Raw genomic sequence first — 17,106 nt, 5'->3', positions numbered from 1 at the left:
AGTGAATTACTGCGCTTGAAAGCTGAATTTCATTTCATGAAAACGTTTATGCACATCGAGGTACTGCTTGATGCAAATGTATTTCAAACATTTGAAATAAAGAAGATAAGAATACTTTAAAAACATTTGTGAACATTTTTCTTTCTGAATTTTTCTTCCTTTCAGATCCATTGAAAAGCAAATTGTCTATTTTTTCCTTTTTGTTCTGTCATACAAGTTGAGGTGTGTGATCATAGTCCTCTGTGTTTTCCACTGCAGTGTGTTCAGCCTCTAAAGCATCAAGCTGCAGTTAAAGTGTGCTGAAGGTGCGAATGTGCAGCATCCTTGCAGGCTGCTGTGTCCAAATCCTTCGCCAACTGTTATGTTCCACGGCTCGTACATCCTCACACTGCGAGGGAGACACACAACCTCACATCTAACAAGCTGTTTGTGCTGACAGTGCTTCAGGTAGTGTGAACGGTGCTGTGATGGGTAAACACTGACTCACCTGTGGTATAGTTGTGTGCAACACGTGACTAGTTGTGCACTGCTGTTAGTCACAATGGCTTTGTGGAACTCTGAGTTCAGAAAATTCTGACAGTGAAACTCAGGGATGTAAAGCATACCTAGAAACCCACAGGCAGAGATGGACACATGTATCAAAGTGTATTTGTTACAAATGACAAAATAACAAAACTGCAAGTACATCAAAATAAACTAGAAGGGTTCTGAGAACAACAAATTGTACTTAAATTGTCCCACAGGTTGCCAGTTTCACGAAGAGAAAGTGGAGCGAGAGAGAAAAAAAATATCTGAATCACCTCAGGCTGTAGTCCCCTTGATGTAAAGAGAACACTGACCTGCTTACTTTAGGGGAGTGTAATTAACACAGTTAAACTTTATTCATTTTGTTGTGTTCGCTCCATCAAAAATAATTATTTTGCATGCTCACATATGTGAGAGTGTGAATATGTTTGTCTCTATGTGTCAGCCCAGTGATAGGTTTGTTAAAATGTTTGTGACTTCTTGAGCTTTTACAAATTTTAATTTGTTTATGACATCAAATTAAAAAAGTAAAACTGATTCAGGTTTTGTGCCCCTTTTATTCTGCTGCATCTCGAGTTGTACAGCTTCACAGTGGTGGGGTGGATCAGAGGAAGAATTTCTTACCATACCATATCAACTTTATTTATAAAGCACTTTAACACAGCCACTGCTGACACAAAGTGCTGTCCACTAAAACATCCATTAAAACACATTTAAATAAATAAATAAGAAGTACAATTTAAAAACTAAGTTTCGCTGGGTCCAAAAGCCAAGGAGAAAAAATAGGTTTTTAAGCAAACTCTAAAAATGGGCAGTGAAGGGACCTCTCTCACAGGCTGTTCCATAATTTAGGAACAGCAATAGAGAAGGTCTTGTCCCCTCTGAGCTTCCTTCTGGATGTCAGTACTTCCAGAAGCAGCTGGTCAGCTGACCTAAGAGACCGACATGGTACATAAGGATGAAGAGGCTCAGAGAGGTAAGGTGGGGCAATACTGTGAAGAAATTTTAAAACGAGCATAAGAGTTTTAAAATGTACCCTAAAACATACAGGCAGACAATGAAGTGAGGCCAATACAGGAGATATATGATCTCGCTTTTGAGTTCCTGTCAAAAGTCGTGCCGCAGCATTTTGAACCAACTGCAGACACGAAAGTAACGACTGATTGGCTACCGCATAAAGTGCATTACAATAATCCAGCTGAGATGAAATAAAAGCATGGATCACTATTTCAAAGTGCTGTCTAGACAAGAAAGATTTCACAGTTGCTAACCGCCGTAGATGATAAAAACTGGACTTAATTTGGCTGTCCAATTTAAAATCATTGTCCACCTTAAAACCAAGATTATTAATAACAGATCTAAAATAAACCTCCAAAGGTCCTAAGGCAACGGAAAAGGACTCACAGGGGCCACTGGATCCAAACACCATCACCTCTGTTTACTTTTCACTAAAGTTTAAAAAGTTCAAAGGCAACCAAGCTTTAATGTCATCTCCGCATACCAAGAGTTGTTTTATGGAACTAACATCCTTCTGCTCTAAAGGGAGATAAATTTAGCAGCCAACAGCATGGCAATGAAATGAGATCCCATGCCATCTAATGATGGAACCCAGAGGCAGTAAATACAATGAAAAGAGCAGTGGCCCTAGAATCGAACCCTGTGGGACTCCACATAATGCATTCATGCATGACAACAGACCAAATGTGAGCTCTATTTTAGCATGAGCCTTCTGGCAAACTACAGCTGATATTTTACATCTTTCCCAGTAGTCACAGGGCGAGAAGCAGGGTACACCCTGCATAGGCCCCCATTCTATATCAGGGCCTGAATGAGATTGTGTTACTCATTATGACACACAAAACATGATAATGCAAAACTGATGTTTGGGACTGTGGGGTGGTTTTGTATTATTGTATTTGTTCTCTCGCTTGTTAATTTTGGTGCTTGGGTTTTGTTGGAAGAATTTTTCTTGTCTAGGTGTCTGGTGTTTGGTGTTTCCCACCAGTCATACTTGCCATGTCCCCTTCTAGACCTTTCCTCACACACCTGTGCTGCATTTCTTCATTATCACTCCTCCTGTGTTAGTCACACCTGTTCCCTCATCCTGTGGGAGATTGTTGTGCCTTGTTCAACTTTCAAGTGTTTGTCCTCTGAGTATCCTGTCCAGTTTTGCTTACCCATGTTTATGACCTGTCTGCCTGCTTTTGGATCCTGCCTCTGCCTAATGCTTTGTCTACTGTTGTTTATATTGGCCTGCCTTTTTGTGTACCAAACCCTGCCTGGACTGACTTTAAACTCTGTAACACTGACGTCTGAATCCTGCATTTGTGTCCTACCACTTTGTGCCATCCAGTGTGTCAGTGCTACTGAAAACCTGCACAAACTGCTGTCTTCAGTGGCCAAACACATAAAAAGGTAGAGACTATCAGACCACCATCACTTCATGAATCAAATTTAGCCAGACTAATTTACATGAGAAACAGCTAGTGGCTTGAAAAGCTGACCCCCACCCCCACTTTGTGCAGCTGTCACACTCAAGATCGATGAAAACAAGAAAGAAGTTAGCTGTTAAAAACGTCGTGTCCATGTGACAGATGGGGATGAATATTCATAAAAATGCATTCTGAATACAGTGATGAAAATTCTATTTAAAAACTGTGCTCTGTGATTGGATTAATTTGTGCTACTTTACTGTACTGTTGCTCAGCACTACAGGGACTCATAATAATAATAGCAGTATAATCATATCTTAATGACAAGTTCCTACTCATTGTGGCATCCAATGCTGCAAAAATGTTAAATAATCAATGCACAGTGAGGAAATAATGATCACCTGCAATTTCTCAACATATTCAAACATAATTACCAGCAATATTTTCTTTTTTAGCTTTCTAAAACATCCACTGCACAAATAAAGGAGAAAAAGAAGAGGAAGAAGTGGGTGAGCAGTCACCTGCAATGCATGCAGTCATGAAGCAGGAAACTGTGCCTGAAATCAGAGCTCTAAGGCCACAAGTGGAAATGTCAGTCCGTCTATCAGGAGCCAAGGTCGCTGAAACAAGGTCACTTTTCATCATATAAATGAAAAGACTCAATATGGAACAAAAACATAAAATTTGTGTCATAAATGCCTTTACTGCACAAAATGAAAATCATAATAATGAGACTATATCCTTCATTATAACTTGTGGAACTGCATTTTATGTTACAAGAAATTCAGCCACATGGGGTGCACAGCCAGTGCATTGTAAGTGGCAGTCCCAAGCTCATGTAAATTGGTAGGGTACAAGCAGGAGGGTGCATTAATGTTGGCAAATTCCACGTTCACTGGGTGTACAAGCCAGTAATTTCTGGTCCCAAGCCCAGATAAATAAACAGGAATGTGTCAGAAAAGCCATCTGCTGTAAATTTTACAAAAAAAAACAAGCAGATCACAAATTGAATTTCCATACCAGAGAGGTCCAACATGCTACCGGTGGAAATTTGGCTAATACTGGGTAAAGAAGAGCAGGTGGAACACATGTCTGGAGGCAGTGGGAGAGGAGGAAAGTTTGAAGTGTGGAAGTGAGACTGAATAAAGTGGGACTTTGAATGTTGACAGTATTGAGACACAAACAAGCTTTTTTTTTTTTTCTTTTTTTGTGTTACCTTGTATTTTATGTATTTAGTTAATACATTTTTGTATTAATTTATGCATGTTTACATTTTATCCAAATTAAAATCAATCATTCAGTATGACTGGTAAAGGGAGAGAGTTGGATTATATGATGGACAGAAGCAAGTCTCTTGTACACATAGTGACATACTGTGTGTATAAGAGACCAAGCGGAAGGAACGTAAGGCCAGGAGCATCAGAGGTGGATTTAAAGTCTTGGGATCATTTTGAAAGAAGAGTATATTAAGAGTGTGTTGGAGGTTTAGGAAGTGTCTGTCAGGGTGTTGAGTGTGAAGTTGGATATTGAAGGGGTGATGATAAACAGGTAGGGTGTGAGATGAAGAAGCAAGAACATTTCTGGAGTGAGTTAGATGAGGTGGTAGAAAGTGAACTCAACATGAAAGAACAGTAATTGGAGCAGACTTCAGTGGTCATGTTGGTGAAGGGAACAGAGGTGATGAGGAAATAATGGATAGATGTGGTATCAAGGACAAGAATGTGGAAGGGCAGGTTGCAGTACATTTTGCAAAAAGGGCAGCAATGGCTGTTTGTGAATATGTATAAGAAGAAGGAGGAGCACTGATGTAATATAAGAGTGGAGAAAGGTTCATACAGGTGGACTACAATCTATGCAGGGGATGCAACCTGAAATAAATTGGAGACTGTTTATGTTCTGTTTTTGTAAAACTTTGCAAAATCTTGTAACTGTGAGAATGGCCTAAGCAGAGGGTCACCCCTTTGAGTTTGGTTTGCTTGAAGTTTCTTCCTCAGATCATCAGAGGGAGATTTTCCTTACCACTGTTGCCTGTGTGCTTGCTCTAGGGATTGGTAAGGTAGGACCTTACTTGTTTGAAGCGCCATGAGGGAGCTTTGTTGTGATTTGGCACTGTATAAACTAAATGAATTGAAATCAATTGAATTGAGGGGAGATGGATTGTAAGATGACTTTGGAGGTGATGAAGAGGAAGAGAGTGAACCATGGTGGAAGCTGAAAGAGGAAGACCCTTGTGTAAAATTCAGGGAGGAGGTGAGACAGTCACTGGATGGAAGTGAAGTGATTTGGAGAACAGGAACACTATTACAGTTGTGGTGAGGGAGACAGCTAGGAAGGTGCTGCACAGTAAATTTTGCAGAGTAAAATTTACTGTGCTGTACCTTCCTAGCTGTCTCCCTCACCACAACTGTAATAGTGTTCCTGCACAGTAAATTTTGCAGAGTAAAATTTACTGTGCTGGGATAAAACTTGGTCACAGTCCAAATGGTCCCACTCTAAATAGAGTTAAATATACTCTATCACAGTGGTAAATCAACTCTATCACAGTGTAAAATCAACTGTTATTGGAGTAGAAACATTTGATTTGACAAGACGGTAGAGCTGATTTCACTCTATAATAGAGTGTATTTTACTCTATTTAGACTGGGACCAAATGTTATCCCGGTAGAGTCAATTTTACTCAGCAAAATTTACTGTGTGGGTGTGACATCTGGACAGAGGAAGAAAGATAGAGGAGACTTGGTGGTGGAATCAAGATGTTCAAAAAAGTATGAGGAGAAAAGAGACAGCCAGAAAGGTGGTGACAGTTCAAAAGATGATAAAATTAGTCAGGACTACAAGGAGATGCGGCGTAAGATGAAAAGAAAAAAGAAAAGTGGTTAAGGCTAAAGAAAGGGCATAAAGTGAACTGTACATGAAGTTGAACATAAAAGGAAGGAGAAAAGGACTTGAACGACTGGCCAGATAGAGGGACCCAGCTGGAAAGGATATGCAGCAGGTTCGGGGGATAAAGAATACAGATGGTAATGTGCTGAGGAGAGTGTGTTGAGAAGGTGCAGGGAATATTTTGAGGAGCCAATGAATGAAGAAAAAAATGAGAGGGAGAGACAGAAGGCTGGATGATATGGAGAGAGTAAATCAGGAAGTGCAAGGGATTAGTAAGGATGAAGTAAGGATAGCTGTGAAGAGTAGTGGAGTCACCTCAGATCTGGGAGCATGCACTTGCGCTGTGCTTTGCTACATCCATGACACCACGGAACCACTTTGTGTGCTGGATCATGCACAGAGAAACGGGCCACTTGGTCAAAATGTTAAGGTTGATGATCCCTCAGAATACAAGTGATACAACTAGTTTTAGTCTCTCTTAGTAACTGAGTGTGATAAAAAGTCATTCCAGTAGTGCCAAAGGATACTCTGAAGGCACCTAGGACCAAATACACCATGTCATCTTAGGTCACTGGTTAGTGTCCACGTTTCACAGCCATACAGCAAGGCAGGGAGCACCAGGACCCAAAAGACTTGGACCTTTGTTCACCACCAAACACATCTGTCTAGTGACCTCATGACTCTATAAGCTCTGCCCAGGCACCTTGCAATTTCAAAGGGTTTGGACGCAGAAACACGTACAACCCCAGTTCCAATTAAGTTGAGATGTTGTGTAAAATGTAAATAAAAACAGAATAAACTTTATTGTTTTTGTGCAAATAATTGCTCATTTTGAAATGGATGCCTGCAACACGTTTCAAAAAAGCTGGGACAGTGGTATGTTTACCACTGTGCTGCATCACCTTTCCTTCTAACAACACTCAATAAACGTTTTGGGAACTGAGGACATTAATTGTTGAAGCTTTGTAGGTGGAATTCTTTCCCATTCTTGCTTGATGTGCGACTTCAATTGTTCAACAGTCCGGGGTCTCCGTTGTCATATTTTGTGCTTCATAATGCGCCACACATTTTCAATGGACGACATGTCTGGTTGCAGGCAGGCCAGTCTAGTACCCACACTCTTTTACTACGAAGCCACATTCTGCACACACGTGCAGAATGTGGCTTGGCATTGTCTTGCTGAAATAAGCAGAGACGTCTCTGAAAAAGACGTTGCTTGGATGACAGCATGTGTTGCTCCAAAACCTGGATGTACCTTTCAGCATTGATGGTGCCATCACAGATGTGTAAGTTGCCCATGCCATAGGCACTAACACACCCCCATACCATCACAGATGCTGGCGTTTCAACTTTGCGCTGGTAACAATCTGGGTCGTCTTTTTACTTTTTTGTCCGGAGGACATGACGTCCATGATTTCCAAAACCAATGTGAAATGTGGACTCATCAGATCACAGCACACTTTTCCACTTTGCTCCTGTCCATTTCAAATGAGCTCGGGCCCAGAGAAGGCGGTGGCGTTTCTGGAAGTTTTTGATATATGGCTTTTGCTTTGCATGGTAGAGTTTTAACTTGCACTTGTAGATGTAGCGACGAACGGTGTTAACTGACAATGGTTTTCTGATGTGTTCCTGAGCCCATGCGGTAAGATCCTTTACACAATGATGTCAGTTTTTAATGCAGTGCTGCCTGAGGGATCGAAGGTCACCGGCATTCAGTGTTGGTGTTCGGCCTTGCCGCTTATGTGTAGAAAGTTCTCCAGATTCTCTGAATCGTCTGATTATACTATGGACTGTAGATGATTGAATCCCTAAATTCCTTGCAATTGAACGTTGAGAAACATTGTTCCTAAACTGATGGACTATTTTTTCACGCAGTTGTTCACAAAGTGGTGATCCTCGCCTTATCTTTGCTTGTGAACGGCTGAGCCTTTTGGTGATGCTCCTTTTATACCCAATCATGACACTCACCTGTTTCCAATTAGGTGTTCTTTGAGCATTCATCAACTTTCCCAGTCTTTTGTTGCCCCTGTCCCAACTTTTTTGAAACGTGTTGCAGGCATCAATTTCAAAATGAGTAAACATTTGCACAAAAACAATAAAGTTTATCTGTTTGAACATTAAATATCTTCTCTTTGTGGTATATTCAATTGAATATAGGTTGAAGAGGATTTGCAAATCATTGTATTCTGTTTTTATTTACATTTTACATGTCCCAACTTCATTGGAATTGGGGTTGTATATCACTGCTGAGATAAGTGCATGTCTCTGCAAATTCAGCGCTTATGAAGGAGCCTATGAAATGAAGTCTAGAGCCAATCCCAGCAGACATAGAGCATGAGGTGGGGCACATCCTGGAGGACATGGGGTACAAGCCGGTCTGTCGCAGGGCCACATTAGACAACCAAACACACCCGCATGCACACCTCTTTGGATGTGGGAGGAAGCCGGAGCACCTGGGGAGAACATGCAAACTCCACACAGAAGGCCACAGGTCAGAACTGATCCCATGACCTTCTTGCTGTGAAGCAACAGTACTAACCGCTAATCCACTGTGCTGCCCGTGGTGAAGCCAGTTGAGTTTAAATATTTGAGGCCAAAGTAATGGAGAGTATGGTAGTAGGGTGAAGAGGAGAGTGCAGGTGGGGTGGAGTGGGCAGATAAAGGTGGCAGGAGTGATTTGTGGAAAAAGGGCATCTGCAAGAGTGAAAGGGAAAGTTTACAAGATGGGAGTGAGACCATCTATGTATATAGCTGTGGTGCTAACAAAAAGACAGGAGGCAGAGCTGAAGTTGCTTAAGCCCCGTACACACCGGGGCTGGTTCGAGTTGCTTCATGTGGCGTCATGATGACACAGGAATGTCGGCGTCAGGTGCGCGCAGCAAGGGGCAGAGAGGAGGTGAGGATGCAGCCTGCAGGTCCTCTGCACAGATAAATCAGAGTGCACAGTTTGGTTGCAGCCAGACTGTGCACTCTGATTTCTCTTCTAGTTTATATTTGTTCTTGTGCAGGGCTACAGGGCTGCACTCTGAGTTCTGTTATAGTTTATCTTTCCTCCTTTGACCGCAAGCTGCGAGCATGCGCGAATGAACTGTCCGTGAGTAAATGTGGAGATGTCTGGCGTTATACTTGATGTGAACATGTCCTGTCTCTGGTAATCAGTCTGTGAGCAGGACTTATATCATTTTTTGTCCTTTATTTAACACAGTAATGAGAGAGTTTGAGGGGAGAGTGAGGAACTGCAGCAGCCAGAGTTTTTTCTTTTTATTGTTCACATGTGTGAGCGCAAACGAATCGTCCGTGAGTGGACTGGAGATGTCCTGTCTCTGGCAATCTGTCTGTGAGCAGGACTTTTATTTAAACAGTTGTGAGAGAATTTAAGAGCTAGGAGCTGCAGCAGAAGTCAGTTTGCAATCAACATTTTTTTAATTCTGTGCACTTTTTGAGCGTGTAGTTTCACTGCATTGTGTACATGGTATAAAAACAATCCTGCCTGATTTATACTTCAGGGGACAATGGAACACAGCAGGAATCATAAATTGGCGTCAGGTAATGTTGTATTGTGAGGGTGTTGCTTCCAGTCACGTTGAGGCCATCGCATTGCTCTGACTCGCGCTGAAACCACTTAATTTCTACATCGAGCACAGGACGCCAAAAAATTAAACATGTTTAATTTTTGGCATCTGATTCGCTTTGTCCTTTGCATCCCTTGCGCTGTTGTGGCGTTGAGCTACATCTTCTCGGCAATGGGTTGCTTCCACGTGGCGTCGTCATGATGCTGCACGACGCAACTCGAAGTGGGCCCAGTGTGAAAGGGGCTGTAGAGTTTCTTTGGGAGAGATTAGGATGGACAGGATTAGGAATGAACATATCAGAGGAACATACAGGTTGGACAGTTTTGAGACAAAGTCAGAGGCAAGATTGAGATGGTTTGGACATGTGTTGAGGAGGGACCCTGTAATGGGTCACGTTTTGGCATGAGGTGTGCTATGTTTTTGGCAAAAGAGTACGTTTTGTTCATATATTCATATGCACATGTGTCCTGGAGACAATGTAGACCATCTGTAAATACAATGAGGAAAATAAGTATTTGAACATTTGAAGATGAAAATTTCCGACCCCTCCGTGATTTCTAAGTGGGAGAACTTCCAAAACCACAGGGTGTTCAAATACTTATTTTCCTCACTGTATATGAACTTTTATTTTCCATTTTTTTCTTAAATTGTCAGTTTGACAAGTTGAACAGCTTCTGAGGTGTTACTCACTCAGCCCTCCGATTGTCATCCCCAGGGAAGCAAAGTTTGCAAATCCACACAAAGCATACGTTGCAATGGTTTCAGAATGGACCTATGTAAGAAAACAAATTTGATATAAGATCTCAGTAAAAAAAAAGTTATTTGAAGTTCAAAGGCAAAGCTTGATATTTGTGTAGCACTTTTGTCTAGTGTGCTTTTCAATAATGTCTAATCTTCAACCATGTACACTTATACAGTGACCTTCGTTGCACAGAGCTGATTTTCATGTCAGGATGAGTTTGTATTCAGGGTTTAGACAATGGACAGCTGAGTGGTTACCTCCGTTGACTCAGAGCAAGAAGTTCCTGGGATGGCTTCACCCCCTGGTCCTTTCTCTGTGTGGAGTTTGCATGTTCTCTGCAAGTTTGTGTGGGTTCCCTCTGAGTGCTTCACCTTCCTCCCACTTCCAAAGACATGCATGTTTGATGACTTGGAAACATTAAATTGATCATGACTGTGAATGAGTTTGTCTAATTGTGATAGACTGGCGTCCTGTCCTGGGTGTACCCAGCCTCACACCCTGTGACTGCTGGGATAGACTCCAGCCCCCCTCAATGACCCTTGATTGGAGTAAGCAGGTATAGAAAATGTGTCTCAATGACATTTTGAGAGAAGTCACCAGGAAATCAAATGACCAACGTCTCATTTGAACTTTGAGTTTCTGAGGCTCCTCAATCTTTTCCATACATTAGAAGAGAGAGAAAACCAAATGAAATTGCTTAATTTGGTAACACTCAATGACCTGTGTGTTCCATTTAAGTTAACAAGTATGTGTAAATATTCCTTGTTAAGTGAATTTGGATCAACCTAATTCATTTGAGTGTTACCTGCTGAAGCTTGTTATTATTTTGGTCCAACAATGATCTCTTTCAGTGTAGCCAGAAAAAAGGTGGACATAGCTTTGCTATTGTGCACCATGGTCATGTGTGATTACAATGATTTCACATGTACGAGGGCTGTCCGTAAAGTATAGGTCCTTTTTATTTTTTTCAAAAACTATATGGATTTCATTCATATGTTATTACGTCAGACATGCTTGCACCCTCGTGCGCATGCGTGAGTTTTTCCATGCCTGTCGGTGACGTCATTCGCCTGTGAGCACTCCTTGTGGGAGGAGTCGTCCAGCCCCTCGTCGGAATTCCTTTGTCTGAGAAGTTGCTGAGAGACTGGCGCTTTGTTTGATCAAAATTTTTTCTAAACCTGTGAGACACATCGAAGTGGACATGGTTCGAAAAATTAAGCTGGTTTTCAGTGAAAATTTTAACAGCTGATGAGAGATTTTGAGGTGATTGTCGCTTTAAGGACTTTTCACGGTGCGAGACGTCGCGCTGCGCTCTCAGGCAGCGTCATCAGCCTGTTTCAAGCTTAAAACCTCCACATTTCAGGCTCTATTGATCCAGGACATCGTGAGAGAACAGAGAAGTTTCAGAAGAAGTCGGTTTCAGCATTTTATCCGGATATTCCACTGTTAAAGGAGATTTTTTTAATGAAAGACGTGCGGACGGGTCCGAGCGTCGGGACGCAGCCGACGCGGCGCGGCGGCACAGGAAAAACACCTCCGTGTTGATAACCATTTGTAAAATCCAGTTGGCTTTTGATGGCTTTCAGTGGAGTGAGTATATGAGAAATTGTTTATCAGCTGGAGATGTTCCAACGTGTCCTCAAGGCTTCCAACAGAGGTGTTTTTCCTGTGACGGAGCGTCGCGGCGGCTGCGAGCCAACGCTGCAATCCGCCCGCACGTCTTTCATTAAAAAAAAAATCTCCTTTAACAGTGGAATATCCGGATAAAATGCTGAAACCGACTTCTTCTGAAACTTCTCTGTTCTCTCACGACGTCCTGGATCAATAGAGCCTGAAATGTGGAGGTTTTAAGCTTGAAACAGGCTGACAACGGCGCCTGAGAGCGCTGCGCGACGTCTCGCACCGTGAAAAGTCCTTAAAGCGACAGTATCACCTCAAAATCTCTCATCAGCTGTTAAAATTTTCACTGAAGACCAGCTTAATTTTTCGAACCGTGTCCACTTCGATGTGTCTCACAGGTTTAGAAAAAATGTTGATCAAACAAAGCGCCAGTCTCTCAGCAACTTCTCAGACAAAGGAATTCCGACAAGGGGCTGGACGACTCCTCCCACAAGGAGTGCTCACAGGCGAATGACGTCACCGACAGGCGTGGAAAAACTCACGCATGCGCACGAGGGTTCATGCATGTCTGACGTAAAAACATATGAATGAAATCCATATAGTTTTTGAAAAAAATAAAAAGGACCTATACTTTACGGACAGACCTCGTAAATGCAATTAGACACACTTTTACATGTATATCTAAGCTTCACCTTTATAAAGAAACAAAGATAATGTTTGATGTGGGAGTTTGATCTGATAATTCTGTAGACATTCTTAAATGCGTTTTAAGGTCACTACCCAATTTGGTTGATCTGAGATCCTTATTTCTCTCAGGAAGGAGTTAGAAATACTAGTTGACTTTTTACTGGATGTTGGTATAAAAATTTTTCTATGAGGTAGTGCCGAACGTCTCACTTCCGTCACAGTATGCGGGAAAGGAATTAAACTAACAACCTACCTGGACACACATTTTCCAAGCAATGTTTCTGATTCTATAGCACACAGCTATACACTGTAAAGTGTGTAAAGTGGAATTTATTGAATCCACTACTCAGTCAAATTACCTTTTGCTTTGAATGAGTTACATTATAGCAATGTAAAGTGGTTTTTCAGGATGATCTGTTGTATTCATGGAGAATAGAACAACTTGAATCAAATTCTGAGCCATAACAATGACACTGAGTAGGACTGGAGTGCAGCCAGAAGATAGCCCTAAATGGGCATCATTGTCCACGTATTGAAGCATTTCTATACCTCCTTTTGAACTCATTGGAGGGCTGTCTGAAGAGCCAAATTGGTTTTAGCTTTGTGCAATGATGGTGGCAGTGTGGTCTGATCTCATATACACACGCTTAATCATCTTCCCTTTGACAACAATCACTTTAGTGGCACACAGAATTCAGGTCTAATTTCATTTTTTGCTGGATATAGGGTAGATTTTACTGAGATCCCCAAATGTGGTTTGTCTTACAGCATTCAAATTTAAACAATAACACTAACAATTTTTGTTCCTGGCTTCTAAGTGTTATATTTCAACTGCTTATGTCTAAAGTCTATGGAAAAATGACTACATTCAGCACAAACTTTGATTTTTTTTTTTTTACATTCTAGAAAGTTCTAAAAGTTTCTTGAAATTTCTAGATAATTCTGGAAACTTCTAGAAAATTCTGGACAGTTCTAGCGGTTATAGAATATTCTAGAAGACTACTCAGTAGTAGTGAAGGCGAATCGAGAATATTCTTGAAAACAGACAAATTTCAAAATTTCTGTCCTGATCACAGAAGCAAAGTTTTTGTGGAATAACAGCTATTTTCTGTTTATTTAAGGCATAACAGCTTAGGAAAACACACTGTGTACCCAGGAACAAAACAAAAATAAAAATTTGTTACATAGTGTAATGAGCAAATTGAGATAGAAAAAGTGAGACTCACAGAAATGTACTGCTTTATGTTGTCCACATATTCCGGACCACCTGCTTCCCGCTTCTTAATGAGCTGAGACAGTTTCTTGTAGGCCACAAACTCATTGATGAATGTCTTTATGCCAATCAGCTCACCAACAATTAAGCTGTCTTCCCAGGAAATGCCCATCATGAAGGATAAGGGCATGAACATGTAGGACCAGATAAGCTAATGGAGAGAAACTGAGTGTGAGTTTGGTGGATACGTCAGGGTATCTGCGGTAGGTGTGTGCATGTGTGCACACATTTAGTTGTTGGTGTATGTGTTTGTGCGTTGTGACCATCACCGAGAAGCTGAGATGTGGATACTCCAACATCCCACCAAGCCAGGAGAGTGTAGCGTCCATAAATGCCAACAGTGCAATGAAGGCAATGAGGTTGACAATAATGGTGGCCACTAAAGCCACAGCGCTGACTGCACCATGGGATGCTGCTTCCAGCAGGCTGTTACTCTCTCTGGAAAATCTCAGAGCAGACGTTATACTGCTATCTGTACTCTGAATATCACTCTGTCGTCATTGTATTGTAGCTGATATGTTAAACACAGCAGGAGGCTGGCACAAGAGGATTATAAAACCCCCTGTGCAGGATGATGTAGAGAGAATTTTTTTTTTTTTTTTTGCAGTGTCCCTTGCAGCCATAGGTTTCAAATATTTATGTGTGCTGGCTCTTTCTGTCCTCACTTACCCTTTGTCCATTTTGAGATCCTGGTTGGTTGTTATGCTGGCCATCTCAGTTTCAGGCCAGGCAACCTTGGCGATGGCCAGGGAGGCTGGAGCTGACATCACTGATGCTGTCAGCAAATGTGTTGCCTCAATCTCCAAAGAGATGTTAATTTGTAAATCGTCACTATTTTCTGAAAGAACAGTCAAAGTTGCAACAATTTCAGGTCACCATCAGGGATCAACAACAAGGTCATGTTTTTGTTTATTTGATTGATAGTGAGATTACACAGAAATTAATGAACCAGTTTTAAAGAAAGCCCGTAGAGGGGTGGGGTAAAAGCCAAGAAAGAACCCATTATAGTTTGGTTGGCATACAAATCAAGAGAAGGATCAAAAGTTAGCAGTGGGATTCAGATAACTTTATTTTTCACAAAATGGACAATTTGGGTTGCTGGCCATTCTAGTTCACATTGAAAATAATAAAAATAAATAAGTTTTAAGAAAGGATGACCCTCAGTGATCAGGACAACAGGTCAGTGATCAGGATGAAGAGTCAAAGGTCAAGGTCAGATTTAATGGTCAGCAATCAGGACCAAAAGTCAGGGACATATTCAAACGTCACAATCATGGTCACAAGTCAGCAATCAAAAACAAAGGTGAACAATAAGGATAAAGATCATAATTGGGATAAAAAAAAAAATAAAAATCAGGAACCTGATCAAAAATGAGTAATTAGAGTCAAAGAGCACCATCAGGATCACAGGTCAGCAGTCAAACACAAGTGAACAATTAGGCTCAAGGTCACAATCAGGATCAAAGGTGAGTTCACTAAGGATTTAAACTTGATTTGGAGCTTAACGTAAATTAAAGAAAACTGTGTGACCTTGGCAGATGTGTGCGTCTATTGAGTGCTGTTCTTTTTTTTTTTAACTTATTATGCTGGAACATGCCTATATAACCTGGTTTATAGGTTGTTGCAACCTTGATATCACAAACAAAATTTCTCAGTGCATTATTTGAGGAAATTACACTCTACAGTTTAATGTGTCATACAGCACTAAAACAATTAGGTTAACAACAACAAAAATCATTAGTGGTCCAGAATGTCTGAAAGTGCATTTCTGCTGAAAATGAGTGCGTTTTAGTTTAAGCAAATATATATATATATATATATATATATATACACAAACTGTTACTATTTCACAGAAAATTATTGTTTTGAGCTTATATTTGAATTTAACTTTGTAATTTCACCTCTTCACTTCCCCTCTCCTGATCTTTCTCACCCCAAAGGATATATACGCTCCCAAAATGGTCCCGGCGATGCTGGCGAAGCCTCCAGTCATCACAGCATGGATTTCAGAGCACGTTAACCCGCTGATGTAAGGACGAATCAACAGCAGCGATTCGATCTGAAAAAAGACAGAAAACGGCAAATTGGCATCAGCTGATAACTCAGTTTATACAGCTGTGTCAGTGCTGAGTTTGTTCTCATTCATATTGGTTTCCTATTGTTGAATTGTTATGCACCTGTCCCAAGAATATATTTCCAGCAGCTGCCATTGACTCTGTTGGAGATGTTTCCATCGTAACCTGCATGATGAATCCAATCTGTCAAACAAACAGAAAATTCTAAGATTTGAAAATTAAACAGCATTAACTGTTGACTCCCACAATACTCATCAAGATGCACATTAGCTGCCTTTTACAGATGTGATTTCAATTTCAACTGAAATTTATTTTCATTTATATAGCGCCAAATCACAACAGAGTTGCCTCAAAGCGCTTCACACAGGTAAAGTCTAACCTTACCAACCCCCAGATCAACAGTGGTAAGGAAAAACTCCCTCTGAGGAAGAAACCTCAAGCAGACCAGACTCAAAGGGGTGACCCTCTGCTTGGGCCATGCTACAAACATAAATTACAGAACAATTCACAGAACAATTCATGGACGAATATACAAGAAATGCTATTGGCGCACAGGACAGGAGGATTGCCAACACGAACACAACTCCCATCTCTGGATGGAGCTGCACCTTAAACAGAGAGAAAAAACAGAATCAGGCATCAGAAAGACAAAAAAATACTGTATAATTTGCCAGCATTAAACAAGAAAAACAGAGAAATACTAAGGTGATTGCCGGCCACTAGCCCTAAACTTCACTAAAAGACACAGAATTTCGGTAAAGTTGAGGCCGCAGCCTGCTCCAATTCCTAATAAAATGAATTAAAAGAGTAAGAAGTGTAAAACAAAACTGTACCAGTATGCTAGCCATATGAAAGGGAAAATAAAATATGATTCAGTTAACATGGGGGCAACTACAGACATTTCTCACCTTTAGAATAAGCCACTGCATAAAGCCAATGTAGTAGAGGATGGAGATGACTGTGCTCACAAATATCAATATCGGCATCACCTAGAGAACATTTAAATAACTCACTGCACTCATTACTGTCAGTGCTTCATGTGCATGCCACATACTGATGTACAAAATACCTTGAAGGCCAAGAAATGTTCTGTGTAAGTCTCACCAAACACAAACCTAGACCCGATGTCTGTGTAAGAGAGAAAAGTCTGCGTGGAGAAAATGATCCAAAGCATCAGTTTCATGATGCACCAGTTAGTATATAACAGAAAAACACAAAATATATAAAGATTAACCACATATAATGTAGCTTCTATTAAACATACATACAGTTGAATTCAGTGGCGACAACAGTTCCA

At 41.0% G+C, this 17,106-nt stretch overlaps 1 protein-coding gene across 6 annotated transcripts in view; it reads right to left on the bottom strand.

Moving 5' to 3' along the window:
• Positions 1 to 250: 250 nt before the first annotated feature.
• LOC117510649 (solute carrier family 28 member 3-like) overlaps positions 251 to 17,106 on the bottom strand; it is a 53,936-nt gene continuing 37,080 nt past the window's right edge. For 3 of the 6 annotated variants that reach the window (XM_034170440.1, XM_034170442.1, XM_034170441.1), the window contains 11 exons: positions 16,879 to 16,956; positions 16,718 to 16,798; positions 15,912 to 15,992; positions 15,668 to 15,793; positions 14,404 to 14,534; positions 14,004 to 14,172; positions 13,688 to 13,885; positions 10,103 to 10,184; positions 3,479 to 3,577; positions 488 to 605; positions 251 to 388 (listed from right to left, as the gene is read on the bottom strand). In XM_034170440.1, coding sequence (XP_034026331.1) covers positions 271 to 388; positions 488 to 605; positions 3,479 to 3,577; positions 10,103 to 10,184; positions 13,688 to 13,885; positions 14,004 to 14,172; positions 14,404 to 14,534; positions 15,668 to 15,793; positions 15,912 to 15,992; positions 16,718 to 16,798; positions 16,879 to 16,956 — 1,281 coding nt within the window. In that variant the 3' untranslated portion in view covers positions 251 to 270. Of the gene's footprint in view, positions 389 to 487; positions 606 to 3,478; positions 3,592 to 10,102; positions 10,185 to 13,687; positions 13,886 to 14,003; positions 14,173 to 14,403; positions 14,535 to 15,667; positions 15,794 to 15,911; positions 15,993 to 16,717; positions 16,799 to 16,878; positions 16,957 to 17,106 lie in introns of those variants that run through there. The other 3 variants (XM_034170443.1, XM_034170444.1, XR_004560780.1) reach the window with 3 other exon arrangements.

Source organism: Thalassophryne amazonica, chromosome 5, assembly GCF_902500255.1.
Source record: "Thalassophryne amazonica chromosome 5, fThaAma1.1, whole genome shotgun sequence".
In the NCBI taxonomy this organism is placed as follows: Eukaryota; Metazoa; Chordata; class Actinopteri; order Batrachoidiformes; family Batrachoididae; genus Thalassophryne; species Thalassophryne amazonica.
Note: the sequence above shows the minus strand (reverse complement) of the source record. Positions and strands in the feature narration are given on the sequence as shown.